At 47.3% G+C, this 18,034-nt stretch overlaps 1 protein-coding gene across 1 annotated transcript in view; it reads left to right on the top strand.

The window, feature by feature from the left end:
* PTGFRN (prostaglandin F2 receptor inhibitor) overlaps positions 1–18,034 on the top strand; it is an 84,355-nt gene that overhangs the window by 27,577 nt on the left and 38,744 nt on the right. Inside the window, exons 2-4 of the mRNA XM_081224322.1 lie at positions 3,202–3,570; positions 6,219–6,632; positions 11,357–11,737. Coding sequence (XP_081080448.1) covers positions 3,202–3,570; positions 6,219–6,632; positions 11,357–11,737 — 1,164 coding nt within the window. The remainder of the gene's footprint in view (positions 1–3,201; positions 3,571–6,218; positions 6,633–11,356; positions 11,738–18,034) is intronic.

The following is an 18,034-nucleotide window of genomic DNA, read 5'->3' as shown; positions in this document are numbered from 1 at the left end:
TATGTCTGAGAGTGCTCCAGTCCGAGAAAATGTGCAGAAGCCCTAGGTTGGAATAGGTCTCTCTGCTCAAGAGTCTTAGGAGGAAAGCATGGCTGGAGTGCAGTGGCGGGAGGAGCTTGGAGAAGAAAAGAGGGCCAGGTCCTGGGAGGTCTTGGTGGCCTCTGGGAGGACTTGGCTTTTATCTGAGTGACATGGGGAGTGATTGGAAAGCTTTGAGCAGAGTAAGGACATAATACACTTAAGTTTTTAAAAGATGGCTTGGCTGTATTGAGAGTGGAGGGCAAGAGCAGAGGGAAGGCAGGCAGCCAGTTGGGAGAGGCTGTTGCTATAATTCAGGTGAGAGGGAAGGTGGCATGAACCAGGGGCATCACAGTGGGGGGGTCTGGAAGATAAGAGTGTATCCTGTAGGTGATGAGGAGCCATGAGATACTTCTGACCAGTGAAGAGACATACGATTTGTGCATTAAAAAGATGATTTGGGTGACTCTGTGGAAGCAGGACTGGAGAGCTGACTCAAGCAGCTGGCTCAGTTTGCTGAGCTCCACTCGCTAAGAATAAAGACAGACACCTTACAAGGAATGTAGCCTCATGCCGAAGGGCCCCGTTGAGCCCATTGTTGACGCTGGTGAAGTTCTTGACAAGGGCCAGAAATTGCAAAGGTTTACATGTTAGGAAATTCCTTTGTAAACCTGTCAAGTAAGCAAAGTGAATGATTGTGATCAGGTTTATTCTAGAGGCGGCCTGCAAAGCAGGTGACCGCAGACCCTTACTGCGTGCAGGGCACTGTTGTGAGTGCTCTGTGGCTCAGTTAATCCTTACACAGCCCTAAGGGTGTGTCTCCATTTCACAGATGGAAACTGGGCTCAAGGAGGATAAGCGTTAGGCTGTATTCCCTCTTACGGGTCTCCACCATGAAGCTTCCTTCTTCTTCTTTTTCTTTTTTTTTTTTTTTAATTATTTATTTATTTATTAGGTTGCACCAGGTCTTAGTTGCAGCACATGGGCTCCTTAGTTGTGTCATGTGAACTCTTAGTTGCAGCATGCATGTGGGATCTAGTTCCCTGGCCAGGGATCGAACCCTGGCCCCCTGCATTGGGAGCGCGGAGTCTTATCCACTGCACCACCAGGGAAGTCTTGAAGCTTACTTCTGAAGGGTCTCTCTGGGAGAGTCAGAATTATCCAGTCATCTGTGAAATTAAATGTAAAAACGATGGCCTGTTTCCTCTGTGAAATGTGGTGATGATGACCTCACTGCTTGCTGGGTATTATTTCAGTGCCCTGAGTTTCCAGTGACAGAAATTAGCCTAAGGAATATAAGTGGGTGTGAGTGGAATTGCAAGGAATTGAAATGTCCAGGGGAAGACGTGTGCGTGTGTGTGTGTGTGTGTGTGCACGTGTGCACATGTGCATATGTGTTTGTATGTGTGTGTGCATGTGGCATGATTTAGAAGGTATGGCAGATCTAGTGGCTCGGATGATGCCATCTAGTCATGAGGGCACATTCTCTGCGCCTCTTTGGTCCCAGTGTTGACCTGGGTCTCTTCTGCTGTAGATGGCTTCCTCACCTGGTCAGGAGGGCTGCCCACATGCAGCTTCAGAGCAAAGCAGCTCTGTAGTACCCTGATTCCAAAGGAGGTGAAAGTGTCTTCCTGAGCAGCTTCAGCAAAAATGAGCAAGGAGGACTCTGACCTTGTTTCAGCCCCAGTGTGCATTCCTGGGACCGGGGGTGCAGGGCATTCCTTAGATCATAGACATATCATCCCAATCTCTACCTTGATCTTCACATGGCACTCTCCCTGAGTGCTTGTCTCTGTCCAAATTTCCCCCCTTTTACGGATACTGGTCGTTGGATTAGGGCCCACCCTACCCCAGTATGACCTCATTACGGTTTAGCTAATTACATCTGCAACAACCCTATTCCCAAATAAGATCACATTCTGAGGTGCTGGGGGCTAGGACTTCAGCATATGAATGTGGGTGGTGGTGGTAGGGAGACACAAATCAGCCCGTAACAAATGACAGAAACACAGAACTGAAAATAAATAATAGAAGTTCCATTTTATTGAGCTCTTACTACATGGCAGTCTCAGCTAGCCATTTTATTTCATCAACTAAGTGAATCCTTCTTTCCTCATTTTATAGTGGAGGAAGCCAAAGCTAAAAGAGGTCTCTCAGTTTAAACTTGTCTCCTTGATTTCAGAGCCCATGCTTTCTCCTGTATATCTTAATGCTATACCTATTCATAGAACATCAGGAAAGAGCCATGCAAGTTCATTTGGTCTGAATTGAAATGCTAACACAGGTAATAAACGCACTGCAAAAAAATGTGCTGAAGTTGGTTGCAAAGAAGCGCGATCTTAAAGGACACACAGGTGACGGTCCCTAAGGGCCCTCCCCGACGCCTGTGCACCTGGGGCAGGGAATGCCAGGGAACTCTTGGCTTTGTCCACCAGGCCTCTCATCCCCAGTAAGCCGCTGCATTCCTACCAACGCCCAGCAACCAGCCAGAGCAGGCACTGTCTCCCTTTGTGCTTCCCTATCCTCATTCTGAATTTAGATCAGGGTGAAGAGTAGAGAGAAGGAAATGAGCCAGAAAATAGAAAATTAATACTTGGTAGAGTTGTCATATTTTAAAATTAATTTATAGGCAATGTCAGATAACCAGAGTTAAATCATTTTATCAGCAGGCTGCTCTAGGATTTAAAAATTGGCAGCCATCATTGTAAATCAGGTCTCAGGAGCCCCCAGGGAATCATCTCTAGGGAAGAATGTTGACATAGGGTGGGCAGAAATGTAAATACTTGATTAGCTGTGTCCTTTTCTTTCACACAAAACCTAAAGTATTTCTACCTCATGTTGAGTGATCACAGTAGGTTAAATAGTAACAGGAGGGAGAAAGCTATTCAAGTTCATGGTTAGCCTACTTTTAGTGCTTCTCTTCCTCCCTGGCAATCCTAGGAGACTGTTGCATGAGAGGTACTCACCACAGCGGGGTATTCCTGGCTTGGGGTCCTTGGGGTGGGCTCAGCCTTCTTCTGCACAGACACTGGCAGCATGCTGGTCAGTGTCACATTTCCCCAGCTGGTCGATGTCACGTTTCCACCATGTGCCTGGGAGCCGGAGCGCCCACAGTTTTACCACATTTATACTGGGAAGACCTTATTGGATTCAAGCCCTGCCTTTCACCTCTTGTTGTTGCAGCTCTTTGTCGAGGGCGTGTGGTGAGGGTCCCCGCGGGGAGTCTGGTGCGGGTGGTGGGCACTGAACTGGTCATCCCCTGCAACGTCAGCGACTACGACGGCCCCAGCGAGCAGAACTTTGACTGGAGCTTCTTGGCCTCGGGCAGCAGCTACGTGGAGCTCGCCAGCACTTGGGAGGTGGGCTTCCCTGCCCAGCTGTACCGTGAGCGCCTGCAGAGGGGTGACATCGTGCTGCGGCGGACGGCCAACGACGCCGTGGAGCTGCACATAAAGAACGTCCAGCCCTCAGACCAAGGCCACTACAAGTGTTCCACCCCCAGCACGGATGCCACCGTCCAGGGCAACTATGAGGATACAGTGCAAGTTAAAGGTACATCCTCACGGGGGGTTGCTCCGCTGGGGCACTGGACTTTCCTCTGCCACTCAGCTGTGCGGGACTGTGCCAGAAACTTAAGTCCTCTGGGTCTCTGTTCCCTCCTCTGTCCAATGGACGAATAATGTCTTACCTGATTAAAGGCAGAGGATGGGCCAGGTGGCCTCTGAGCGTCCTTTCTCTTCACTCCATTATGATCGTGAGCCCTCCCGTGGCTGGTGAGTTGAGGCAGAGTGGTGTGTGATGGCGACTCCAGCTGTGAGCCAGGTTGCCTGCACGCAGTAGGTCCCATGGCTCGCCCTCCCACTTGTCAGCTCTGTGGCCGTGGGCACGTCCCATGCCTCAGCTTCGTCCTCTGGAAAACAGTGCCTTCCGTAAAGGTCAAGGTGAGTTAGGACATGTAAAGCCTCAGAGCAATGCCATAGTAAGCACTCAGGTTAGGGACGAGAAGGTGATGGTCATGATGACACTGATGTTCAGGTTTATGGGACTAACAGTACTTCAAAGCTCATGTCTCTCTTTGTGCCCTTCATGACTTAAGTACCTGTTTGTTCTAGAAGTTGTAGGGGTCATATGTGGAGAAAGAATGATGTGGTCACTGCAACCTTATTGGCCTGGCTGTGCAAGTCATCACACCTTATGTATCTGGAATGTTTGGGTTTGTTTGTTTTTCCATTTTCCAAGTTCTGTTTGATTAACTCACACATTCAATCCTCAACCCAATGAAGAAGAGAGGGCAGGGTATTTCCCTGATTAACACATGAGGAAATGGAAGAGCATAGGTTAATTACTTGCCTAAAATCACACAGCTAATTAGTAAATGAGCAAGAGCAAACAATTTTAATTTGGGGCTAGCAAAATAGAAACATTATTAGTGTTGTTATTATTATTACTTAAGTATGCATTTATTTGTATCCTGCCTTGTTCCAAAAAGAATTATGTCAGAGTAGTAGTGTAATTAACGATCAGGAAAGCAGAAGATGTACATGATGATATAAAAAGAAGGGGTTGATTCAGGCATTCATTCCTTCTGTAATGATTTATGGGCTACTACCATATTGTCCAGATACTGTTCCCCCATTAGACTCATGAGGGAATAAAACAGCCATGTCCATTATGCAGGTATTAAAATGTCCAATCTACCTCTTCCATTACCTCTTCTCATTCCTCTACAAAATCCAAATATGTTTTTGAGAAAAAAGTCCCATAAGACATTCTTGCATTGGAGTTAAATAATGCATTGCTTTTGTAGTCATCACACACATGGGCCACCTCCACTAGGTCAGATGCACCCTCGTCTCCATGTGTAATTCTCATCTTGAGGAGTTGGAGGCAGCAGGGGGAACCTACACCCCCCCACACCCACCCCCCACACACACTGCCCAGTATCTTTCTGTTTGTTCTCCAGTCTTTGAAAGGCAGGAGTAAGGAGAGGCTCTCCTGGGGTCAGGAAAGCAGATGGATGGCCATGAAAGAGACTGGCTGGCTGCCCAAGTGGAGCCTCTCGTGGCTGCCATGCATGGTCTAGTGTCTCTCTGGCCTTCAGCTTCATGGGTGTTCAAACTATATATCCATGGCCTTAGGGATAACTGGTCTTGGGAACTGAGTCATGTTAGCTGGACTCACAGACTAATGTGTATAGTAGAAGGTCATTATATTCATTTGCAATAGAGATAGGTCTTTGTGATGTGTCCTTCTAAACATGTAGCAGTTTTTTTTTCTGTTATTTAGAGTAGTCCCTTCTCAAGGACACTGAATTCGTTTCTGAGTGTGGGATGGCAGGAAAACCCAAGGAGATGATGGACAGTGGTTTTGGGGATTCTCTCAGCCAGCCCATAGGCAAGCCTGAGAGGTTGTCCCTGCCCTTTGGTAGGGGCCTCCTCGCTGGTTACTTCACGTGTGGCTTCCCTTCCTCAAGAGCAGTCACCGACACTTCCCTGATCTCCAGCCCCCTTTTTCTAGACTATGCAAGAGCCCAGCTTTTCCCCAGTGGGTCCTAATAGTTAAATAGTTGAGGCGTCAGTTTTCCTCGATGGGTTCCTACCCTGCAGATACCCTCTGCTCACCCTAGTCATTCTTAGACGTTCCCCAGGCCTCAAGGCACAGGAAGCTCTCCTGTGCTTTTGTGCTTTGCGGATTACACTGCCTTAACTCCTAGAAGATCCCCCAGGTTCTCTACTCCAGCCTGTGTCCTAACAAAGGAATTTTGGACAGTAGTGGCTGGTTATTTGATTGTGATTGCTGAGTGCCAAGCACTGTCCTGGGCACCTTCCCTTATAGCTGGTTTAATTCTCAGTCAACTTCCGGAGATAGGTCTCGTTGTCATCCCTTTTTAGGGTTGAGGAAAACGAGGCACGGAGGGGAAAAGTGACTTGCCTAAGGTCGGCAGAAGTAGAACTCCAAGGCACAGCTCCCAAAAGGGAGTTTGCACCACCCAGTTCTAGCCAGGGGTCTTATTAGTGTCTCCTCTTTTTTCAAGTCAGAAAGTTGAGATCATAGATGAAGCCCAATGGGCAGCCGTGCCCATCTGGGCTTTAGAACAGGGGAGGGGAGGAGGAAATCGTGCCGCAAGCCCCGGACGGTGCTGGGCACTTGCGCAGTGGCTGGGGTGGCGGTGTGCTGACGGCTCCGCTTTCTCCTTGCAGTGCTGCCGGATGCTCTGCGCGTGGCCGCCGGCCCGCAGCCCTCCCCGGGCCCCAGCCTGCGCGAGGGCGAGCCCTTCGAGCTGCGCTGCTCAGCCTCCACCGCGTCGCCGCTGCACACGCACCTGGCGCTGCTTTGGGAGGTGTGGCGCGGCCCCGCCCGCCGGAGCATCCTCTCCCTGACCCACGAGGGCAGGTTGCGGCCCGGCCCCGGCTACGAGCAGCGCTACCGCAGCGGGGATGTGCGCCTGGACACCGTGGGGAGCGACGGGTACCGCCTCTCCGTGTCCCGGGCCCTGGCCTCCGACCAGGGTTCCTACCGGTGCATCGTCAGCGAGTGGATCGGAGAGCAGGGTAACTGGCAAGAAATTCAAGAAAAAGCCGTGGATGTGGCCACCGTGATGATCCAGCCAACAGGTGAGCTTCTGGAAATTGTATGTTTTAGACTATATGTTATTCAGGGCAATGTGCTGTGAAGAACTCGGCCGGGAGCCTTTTTCTTCTCTGACGAGATTTCTGCTGCTCCTGGGAGGCCTCGCATTGATGGGTGAGGGAGTAGTGTGGTGTTAATGGTTTGGGGAGGATGCATTTGTTTTGTGCCAAGTGCCGAGACGCCTGGGAAGCTGCAGGTTGCATAAGATACTACGAGAATTTTGGGACTGAAAGATTAAGTCCTTTTAAGTGCCAGGAGAGGTCCGGCCTGTTGGTCAGAGGGGCTTTGGGGTGGAGCTGTCCCCAGCCCGCTCCCTTGGCTTCATTTTGTTTGGTGTTTCCTAAATCTCTGGATCTGCCCTTCCCCACAGCTGTTGGGTACGTGTCTGGCTCATCCCCAAACCTCTCGTCTGACTTGGGTCCTCTAGGCCTGCCTTTCAGGTCCCCTCAGATGTGTAGGTGAGGGATTCCCTAGGGCTGGGCCTCTTCTTATGTCCTCTAGGCCACATACCCCAGAAGCATTCAGCCCTGGGGTCTATACGCAAGGAGTTGTTGTCATCTGTGAACCAGCCTTTTCAAAAACAACAAACAAAACCCTTCTTACTCCTGCTAGAGAAGTAATTAAGGAAATGCAAAATACATTTTCGAAAACCCATAAAAATAAAAGAAAAACAAATAGGAAAGAAAAACAGGCCATTTTTGACTCAGTTTCCAACAGGCATCAGTAGAGAACCTACTGTACGCTCAGTTCTGTCCTGGGCTCTGGGGTCAGAGATGCTTAAGGATCGTTCCCAGGCCTCATGGAGCTTCTGGCTTGGCAGAGAGAAAGTGTAAAGAGCCCATCTCAGGGTGATGTCCCTGCTGTGCATGGTTGGATAGACTTGGTTTGCTGGGAGTCCGACATCTCCAGATCTCAGAGCACTCTGCTGCTGTTCCTGCTGCCTCCTGGTTTGTCAACTGGGAAGACCTTGGCTGGACTCATTTCCTGACTATAAACAAGAGTGTGTGGTCGCTCTGTTGCTGAGATTGGAAGGAAAGCAGGAAACGATACACACGGGGCGTGTTTTTCCTCTGCAAGCTGCATTGTCCTGAGCACTCTACCCTGCGTTCACACCACAACACAGGAGCTGGATTTGGTAGAAGCAGCACTGACTGGCCACTGAGTGACCGTGGCCGTCGGTGAGGTTGGAGGTGCTCTTGCCGACAAGAGGGGCTGCAGGTCACACTCAGTTCTCCTGGCTGCAGAAATCACTTCCCAGATGGATTCAGGTCACCTGCCTTTTCGGAAGTGATCTGCCAGGAACTGCCAGGAATCTGACCTAAGAAACCACGGATATTCAGCTTGCATCAAACAACTGTTTTAACGGGGCAGGAGGGTTAAGAATTTCAGCTTGGCAGCGGATTATCTTTTCATACAAGAAGTTCAGTTGTAAAGGTATTTTTTTTTTTAATTTCAAACAAGCCACAAAACCCAGAGTATAGTTATAAGACTTGAACACCCTGAGTCTATTAGGCAGGCAGTAGCATCTGGCTCTCACCTGAGCCTGAGGGTTCATAGCTTTTTGTGCCATGGGCGTCTTTGACAGTCCTTTGAAGCTCACAAACCCTTTCTCAGAGTTAATGTGTTTTAATTCATGAAATACATGTGGAGGATGACAAAGGAAAACAATTACATCGAATAGTAATCAAAATATTTTTAAGACAACTTTGTTATATAATAATATAGTGTTTTATTATTGCATTAAATAATAAGATATAGTGGCAGGCCTAACAACTACTGTAATTTCTGATAAGTGATGAATATAAATGATATTTTAAGATATCTGCAACAATTGTAAGGTGATGTGAAAATATCTGTGATTTCTATTGGGAACAAGGTCCCAGGGACAGATAATACTACACTGGTTTGTTGCTTAGTTTCATAATGAGGGGAGCTGCTATATTTCACGTAGAGGTTAGTAAAACAAAGACAATTTGTTTTTCCCATCCATGTCACAGATTCCTTAAATTCTCTTTGTGGACCCCAGGTTAAGAACCACCACACTAGAGTGATGATCTTACTCTCATTTTCAACACCTGCATTCTCCATAGCTAGCTTTTTTTTTTTAATTAAAGTGTAGTTGACTTACAATATTATTTTAGTTTCAAGTGTACAACATAGTGATTCAATAGTTTTATAGATTTTACTCCATTAAAGTTATAAAACATTGGCTATATTTCCTGTGCTGTGTATTACATCCTGTATCTTATTTATTTTATACTTAGTAGCTGTACCTCTTGATCCCCTTCCTCTATCTTTCCCCACCCCCTCCCCCTCTCTCCACTGGTAACCAGTAATTTGTTCTCTGTATCTGTGAGTCTGTTTTTGTTCTGTTATATTAATTCATTTGTTTCATTTTTTAGATTCCACATATAAGTGAAAACATGCACTATTTGTCTTTTTCTGTCTGACTTACTTCACTAAGGATGATACCCTACAGGTTTTGTTGCAAATGGCTAAATTTCATTCTTTTTTGCAGCTGAGTAATAATCCATTGTATATGTACACCACATCTTCTTTAATCATTCGTCTGTTGATGGACACTTAGGTTGCTTCCATATCTTGGCTATTGTAAACAGTGCTGCTATGAATGTTGTCCATAGCTACCTTCTTAAGTATTCTTATTGCATTGTTATGATAAATGGCACAAAACTACTTAAATGGTGGGGCTGTAGGTCATGTAGGTGGCAGTAAACCCCCCTATATTAGGAGTGGTCTGGTTGATGCAGATGTTGGTGTGTAATTTATAGGTTCAGTTATATCCAGTAGGAGAAAGCCTGCATCACTACAGGCTTAGTCTGAGGTCCCCTCTTGCATTACGAGTCCTTAGAACTGATTCTTTTTTTCCCTTCACCGTGCTTCATCCTGTCCCAGCAGTGAACCCTCCAATCCCATAGAACATGTGACAACTATGCTTAGTGATGTGACAAGATATTTAGCCACTTGCTGGGAAAAAATATTAGAAAGTGAACTATACCGCTAAAGAGATGTTTCTGCCAGTAATTCTAAACGCAAGAATCTGTTTTCTCCATGCGTACTGTCCACAGCTGCATATTGCCCACTTCTTTCCTCAGCTGGCTCCCTCCTGAGCCTTCTTTTACCGCCAGTAGTGGTGGCCGGCACAGAGGGACTCTGACAGTATTCTGGTATCTCTGACCACGGTTTGTACGTGGGGAGGTTCAAACCGTAGCACAGGCTCAGGGCAGCAGTTTCCATACTGACTCCTCTCAAAAGATATCTCTTATTACTTTTGGCTCGTTTAAAGGTTGAAGGAGGAGGAGGAATTTGGAAGAAGGTGGGTGGAGGTGAGAAATCAGACTTCAAATTCCTTTTTCTAATACTATGCCCACCTCATTTTCTGTCTTCATCAAGGCAGATGTTGAACTTGGCCTGAAACACTTCTTTGAAATATCATCAGCCTTTGGAAATATTTATATGAAAGTCATTTACTCCAAAGGGCCTGGGCTTTGGGGTTGCATGTTTTCTGAACTGAGTGACAGCGTTTGTCGCTGAGCTGACCCGGGACCGCAGCTGGTGCTGAGTGACTCCTGCTAGAAGACCAGGACCGTGCTGTGCGTCCGCTTGAATCCCCTGGGAGGTGTCGGCTATTTATCATCTAAGCAGTTGTTCCTAGAGCATTACCACGTGTTGAATGTTTTTCTACTCTGATTACAGATGTTCAACTTCTTTGCAAAAAATCCCTTGAATAAACTAAAATGTTTCCATGTAAAAAGCTTTGACAGGGGAATGCTGAAATCACATCTGCCTGGAGACCATGACACCAAATCCTTCAGTGCTTCGTCTAAATATAGTCTACTTTTAATTATCCACACAGAGAGGGCAGTGGCATGGGTAATCCAGAAATCATTGTGGTTTGGTTTTAGAATATATGCTTTATCCTTGACTTTAAGGCGGTGTGTGGAACAGAATAAATGATGCTCTAAGTGCATTGCCTTTGGAAGACTTGACTCGTTAGGCATATTGTCTGGTTTCACTTTCCCAGTCCTTCTGTTTAGGATCCTCCCTACCCCCTTTTACCCAGAAGATGGTTTCACCCTCACTTCCTACCCTCCAGCTCCTGGCCCCCAATATGTACCAGCCAGAGCCGAGCTGTCTTTTCTCTGAAAGTCACCCAAGGCCTGTCATGCATATGGAGAAAGTATAATTTTAGTTTTGTAATGTTCAGCAGACTTGTTTTCAAATGATAGTGTACGTGATAATAGTGTAACACTTAAGAGCAGAGTCCCTAGAGGCAGACAGCTGGGATTTGAATCTTAGCCTGTCACATATTAGCTGTGGCACCTTGGGCAAGTTATTTAACTTCTCTGTGCTTCAACTGCCTTATCAGTAAAATGGAGATGATAATTGTACTACCTCATAGGGTTGTTTTGAAGATGAAATTTATAAAGCACTCAGAAGAGTGTCTGGCATATAGTAAGCATATATATATATAAGTGCTTGCTGCTGTTATTGTTTTAATGAAATAAAAAGAAATATGGTATGTTTCATTCGTTTATTCAGTACATTTCTCAAGCACTTAAAACTGTACAAAGCCTTCTAACTTGAATGGTGCAAATAAGAAGGTAAAAGGAGATGATCTAAGGGGACGGGGGTGGAAGCAGCAAATACGATCGAGATTATCTAGATGTCCTTGTTTTTAATGTTCCAGTTCTTCGAGCCGCTGTGGCCAGGAATGTGTCTGTGGCTGAAGGAAAGGAGCTGGACCTGACCTGCAACATTACAACGGACCGAGCGGACGACGTCCGACCCGCGGTGACATGGTACTTCAGCAGGACGCCTGACAGCACCTTGCCCGGCCGCCATGTGTTGGCTCGACTGGACCATGATTCCCTGGTGCACAGCTCTCCTCGCATGGCCTTGAGTCACGTGGATGCACGTTCCTATCATTTACTGGTTCGAGATGTTAGCAAAGAAAATGCTGGCTACTATTTCTGCCACGTGGCGCTCTGGACACCCGGGCACAACAGGAGCTGGCATAAGGTGGCAGAGGCCATGTCGGCCCCAGCTGCTGTGGCTGTGACCTGGCTAGGTGAGTGGTTTGGAGGGATGGCTCTTCACCTCTCTGGCTTAATCCCTCCTCTGGGATATGGAGAGGAGTAAGGGAGCTGTGTGTTCTGCATTGTTTCGGCCTTCTTGATATAAGGACAAGCATACCCTCTCCTGCATAGATCCCAAGCTGGGGGAGAAAGCAAAACTGGCTGAAATAGAATCTGGCAGGCAAGGGAAATGTTTAGATAATGTGGCCTCCGTTGTCTCAATACCCTCATCTGAGAGGATATATATTCCTTCTGTTGTCGAGATTTGCAGGGTCAGGGGCCCTGCTGAATGGCTCTTTGAAATGGATCTTTGTTGGAGGGAGAACACTGCCATTCTCCCTTTCCTTTTCCTAGACTCCTAGGTGCTCTCTGGCAGGACCTGGGGCTTTTCTAAAGCCCAGGGAAGAAAAAGAATTCCTTTAGTTAATGGAACACGTTTTTTTTCACTGAATGACCTGGAATGCCCAAATGAATTTTTTTTTCCAGATACCAGTTAAATCCAGGAGGCTGCCTGCTTCCCCTGCTCTTCTGGAGGGCTCTCTCCCCACGTCCGATTCCCAAGGGAGGAGCAGAGTGGCCCTCAACTGTTGCCCTCCTTGCCACCCATGTTATTGTTACTTGTCATATATGTGAAGGTCATTGTCGTATCCTCTTCTTTTTTTTTTTACCACGCTCACCTTCCCCATCTCTTATTTTCCTGAATGCTTGCCCTCCAGGGCTGACTTCTCCTAATTTTGTTACTATCTTGTAATTCATTGCAAGTGAACTTAGGCAGGATGGGGCCGGGTGGAGTGTGGAGTGCTTCGCTTCCCAAGTCCATTACTGCAAAGATGGAGACAGGCCTGCCGGTTAGCCTCTTCCCTGTTTTGAGCTTGATCTCTCTCTCTACTGTCCCCTGACTGTTCCGAGCCCGCATGAAGGCCTTTGGCATTGCTCCATTAGGAGGTAAAACCGATCTTTAAAGGCTCGGAAATCATTTCCTCCTTTGTCTAATGCTAAATGGCCTCCCGCCGTGAGCCCCAACTCATTTCTCAGCTCTTCCTTGTCTCTGCAGTGAAATCTTCTCCTGGGCTAGTAGCACATTCACTGTCTGTTTCTTCCTAATAAGCTGTTATTTGGCAAAGATGGGGAGTTGGCAAGTGGGGACAGAGGGGGCAGGGAGAAGACGAGTAATAAGAGAACAAGCAGAGGGTCCATCCAATTCTGAGCGAGACCAGGCGGGGTGTGAGTCATCCCTGGTAGCAAAGTGATTCTTCGATATCTGCAAAGTGAAAGGAGCGGGTGCATCTGGCGAGCTTTTATTCCTGCCGTCTGAACCCCGTGCGAGAAACTCATCATGAAGTACTGAACTGGAACAACGTTAGCCCAGCTAGAACTCTCCTTAGCAACCTTCAAAATAAAACAGATGTTGTCAGCCCCAGAAGAAGAGTTTTCATCCCTGGAGCTGACTGTGTCTCACAGCCCTGATCCTCGGTGCCGTGTGCGGTGCCGTCATACAGCGCCGATGCTCCGCACCCCTCCCCCACCGACTTAGACGGCCTCTTTGAAGGCCTCTTGCGCTGATCCCAGCCTCCCCCGGGGGGAGAGATGCAGAGACTGTCAGGAAACAGGAGGGGAACTCGGGGAGGGAATGGGCTCTTTTAGCTGGAAGGGATTTGTTGGTGGCTGTGTTCTCCAGAGAGTGGGAAGAAATAAAGAGACTAAATTGCGGGAAAAGGTTTGGTTATTATTCTGAGGATCCAACACAGTTGTTGCGAAAGCTGTCAGTGTGCTTTTCCCTGGCTGATCTAAGGCCCCAGGCCCCGCATCTCTCACAGTTTTTTGCACGTAATGGGCACTCAGTAAACACTGGCCTGATGGATAGATAAACCAGCACCAACACATGGATATGTTAAAATATATGCATAGGAAAAGAAGAATTGCAAAGAAAGCAATAACGTGCAGCTCAGAATATTCAGAGATACTGCACATGGGCAAACCTGCCAGGAGTGTAAGTGGTATTCTTCTCCTGTCTTCCCCTTAAATCTCTCCTCCTTCCCTGTGCCTCTGTCTCATACCATTACAGCTCCCTGGATACTTGTCAGGAGGCAAGTTGGGCCTGAGTACAGCAGTAGGCTTTTTCTCCAGGACCTCCCAGTTGGATTCTCCACTCAGCAGTGATCAGGCCTGGCTTGACACTGTGTGATTCTCTCTAGATCTACAACATGTCTGCGTATGCATGTGGATACCATGCCACATGTAAATTGGGGCCTGCTGAGGCTAACTGAGAGGTGGTAATAAGACAGGAAATACTCTATTTAGATAGGTCATCTTGTGTGACTGTGGAATGTTGTCACAAAAGAGCTCTTGAGAAAGCCAGATCCCTATGCAGGTATTACACAAAATGCTCAGTTTTGCTACCTGACAGATTAAAAATAATAACTACCATGTATTGAACACTTACTACGTGCCAGGGACTGGGCCAAGGGCTTTACACGCATTAAATATTGGATCCCCACAAAGAGTGCAAGTGAGGTACTGTCCCAATCCCCACCTGAAAACCACTGATTTTCATTTCACTCACAATTTTGAGGGTCAGGAATTAGGGAAGGACTCAATGGGGTTCATCTCTGATGCACATGGTGACAGCTGGGACAGCTAGGGCTAAGGATCCCCTTCCAGATGGCTTTCTCATGCACTTGTCACCACGTTCCAGGGCATCTCCCTCTGTCCCCATGTGGTGTCTCATCCAGGCCCTGTCCATGTGGCTTGGGTTTCTCATGGCGCCGTCTTCTCAGGACAGTCATTCTTCTTACGTGGCGGCTGGCTGCCAAGACACAGGAAGTAGAAGTGCCTGGCTAGTTGAAAGCTATCCCCGGGACTGGTACAGTGCACCTCCGCTGTTTTCTGTCGGTCAGAGCCATCACAGAGTCAGTCCAAGTTCAAGGGGGTAGAGAAAGAGACCCCATCTCTTAATGGGAGACCAGCAAGGTCACATTTCAAACACGGCATGTGAGATGGGAAACGTTACTGCATCATCTTTGGAAAGTAGAATCTATGCAGTGGTTAATGCTTGTTCCTTTTATTTCAAAAGAAATGTTTAGAATGGCTTGGATAGAATTATGGCCCTAGGTCAAGTCTGTCCCAAGTATTTTCATCTTGAAGGGAGTCTGTCCCAAGTATTGTCATCCTATGTAGAAACAGTTTGGCTTTGGGGATCAGCTTCACTCCTGAAACTCTAAAGCATAGAGTCCTAAAAGCTGGGTGGTTCTTGTCCTCATTAGCTTGGGTGCACTGAGTAGATGAGGGGTTGAAGCTGATGGGGGTCTTCTCACGTTCCATCGTGTTAACCAGAGAGATCAGGGCAATGACGTGAATGGGTCTGTCAAGTCCAAGAGCACTTGTAGCAGCTGGGAGGACTATGATTTTTTCGAGGGTAAGAAAAAATCTCTCTACTTAGGATGGATGCCCTACTTTTGAAGGCAAAAAGATTTAAGTTGGGTTGCAAAACGAAGTCCAATTTAAAGCAGGAGGCACAAAAATAAAATCAAGATCAAAAGGGGTAAAAAAAAAATCAAAGAATAGGTATTGCAAGATGGTTGGGATGGATTAGTTACTGCATTTGAGCCCTGAATTTGCCTCTGAAGTTTTGGAGAGTTGAGGCGAAAGAGATGTGATTATACAATCCTCCTCTGATGAGGGAAAACAAACAAAAGAGAGACAAACTTTTTCTTGGCACTGAATTTATCATGTGCTTGTTTTATTTAAGGGGCATTCGATAGCATAATGGACAGTGCTTTCAACTGTTCTTTTACAAACGCTCTAAGTGATTTTTTAAATGGATGTTTCTTATATCCACTCCCCATAAAAGCTGAAGGCATAAATCTTAACTGTGTGAAGGTGTTTTTGTAAGAAACTGAGTTACTATGGAGGACAAATGTTGCTTTGTGTTGATCCAATTTAGTATATGGCTAAAACTATAGAGAATCTGGAGGAATGGCTGATTAATCTGCATGTTAAGCCATCTCTCTCTGCTATCAGATGTCTTAAATGAGCCCTTGGCAAGAGTTGGATACTAATCAGTTCATGGTTGAGCTCTCTGCCCGAAGTCCCAGACTTCTGTGGTGTTAATTGGAGAGGGTTCCACGGGCTTCAGATACATGAGCAGGAAACGGCAGAGCTGAGTTGTTCTATTCAGGCTTAGGCACCTGATTTGCATTCTTCCCCACTTGCGGACCGTCCCCTCTTCCAGCCATGTGCCAGCGAGGAAGGTAATTATTTTTCTTTAAAAGGAGCTGTTAATCTGCTAAGTACTTGGTAGAGACTTGAGAGTTCTTTGCCATCTACAGAAGGTAAGATTTAGATCTGCAAATTTTTTTTTTTTTTTGCGGTACGCGGGCCTCTCACTGTTGTGGCCTCTCCCATTGCGGAGCACAGGCTCCAGACGCTCAGGCTCAGTGGCCATGGCTCACGGGCCCAGCTGCTCCGCGGCATGTGGGATCCTCCCGGACCGGGGCACGAACCCGTGTCCCCTGCATCGGCAGGCGGACTCTCAACCACTGCGCCACCAGGGAAGCCCCAGATCTGCAGAATTTTATGGGCAGCTACGATCAGCTGTCTGTCCAGGATTATCTCTGAAGGCAGAAGAGCGATGGAGTCCTGCTCCACCACCTTCTAGGCGATGTTATCTTGGGCTTATCCCTTATGGCTTCTAAGCTTTGGTTTTCTTGGCTTCGTGGGATAATGCATATAGAATGCTTCACGCAGTGCCTGGCACTTAAGTGCTCTATACGTTTTCATGGTGGTGGGGTTGTGATTTATTGGTGTTTTGGGGGGAGAGTCAATATAGATAGAACATGCTCTTCCCCACCAAGTTCTTAACCAAATAAGCCACGGGGGTGTCGTAGGGCATGGAGAACGAGGAATGTGTGGGTCCAAAGAAAAGGGGCTGAGCTGACCACACCTAGCTCCTTTCTTGCCTCTGCTCCCAAATCTGGTAATTCTCTCTTCTTTCTCTGGGAGGAGTGAGTGAGGATGAAGAAAGAAAAAAACGGAGTGATTGTCACTTTGGGTGTGGGGCATAGGTATTCCATTGAAATCATGTTGTCTCTATTGCGCTGAAATGACTAATGCTGACCGCAACCTCATAATAATAGTTCTCCTAAGTGGGGTAAAGTAATAACAGCTCCTTATTTATAGCCTTCTCTTTTTAAATGTTAGAGAATATTTAATTGGGCTTTTTGGGGGGTTTTTTGTTGTTTTTTTGGCTGTGCTGCGAGACTTGCAGGATCTTAGTTCCTAACCAGGGATCGAACCCGGGCACCTGGCAGTGGAAGCCCGGAATCCTAACCACCGGGCCACCAGGGAAGTCCCAGAGAATTTTTTTTTTTTTTTTTTCTGTGGTGCGCGGGCCTCTCACCGCTGTGGCCTCTCCCGCCGCGGAGCACAGGCTCCGGACGTGCAGGCTCAGCGGCCATGGCTCACGGGCCCAGCCGCTCCGCGGCATGTGGGATCCTCCCGGACCGGGGCACGAACCCGCGTCCCCTGCATCGGCAGGCAGACTCCCAACCACTGTGCCACCAGGGAAGCCCCCCAGAGAATATTTAATTGTTGTATACCAGTGATGATAGTGGCAACTCTTTGACAATTAGTCAACTCGCTCAGCTGCATCTACAGTACCTGCCCAGTTCAGGGTAATAAAACTGGCATCGGCAGAAAAAAGAGCCCTCTTCCTCCTGTTTCTTCTGACTCGTGCTTGCAGCTTGTTCATCTAATTAGCTCTCCCAAGTTAACTAAGCTTCAAAGGCGGTATTAGAACATGGCCCTGTTGTACACAGTTCAGAATCAGTGCCTCAGCTGTTATCATCCCTCTTGTCTTCTGGGATGGAGCGGGCTTTGAGAAGCATGAATAACTGGGTGTGTAATGAGGTTGTGCAATTCGGCCCTAGTGGGAGCCAGGCCACGGAGCCAAAGCCTCTCCTATGATTCTGCTCCCCCCTCCCGCGCTGTGCAAGATCTTAGTCTTTGAACTTAACCTCCTTTGGGTTTTGATTTCGGTTTTGGTTTGGTTTGGTTTGGTTTAGGAAAAGTACGTGAAAATAGTATCTATCATATAAGGTTGTTCTGAAGATTAAACGAGCATGCAAGGAAAGTGTATGGCCTGGTCCTGGCATACAGGAAGCCCTTCATAAATGCCAGTTATTAGTATCCTTGTACCTTCCTTACAGAATTGTTGTGAGAGTGAATAAATGAGGTAATCTCTGAAATCCCCCGGTTCAGGTCCCTGCATGTGGTAGGCACAAAATATCTGC

Source organism: Mesoplodon bidens (genome assembly GCF_964165515.1).
Source record: "Mesoplodon bidens genome assembly, chromosome: 2".
NCBI lineage: Eukaryota > Metazoa > Chordata > Mammalia > Artiodactyla > Ziphiidae > Mesoplodon > Mesoplodon bidens.
This window is presented reverse-complemented; position numbering and strand designations above follow the sequence as displayed.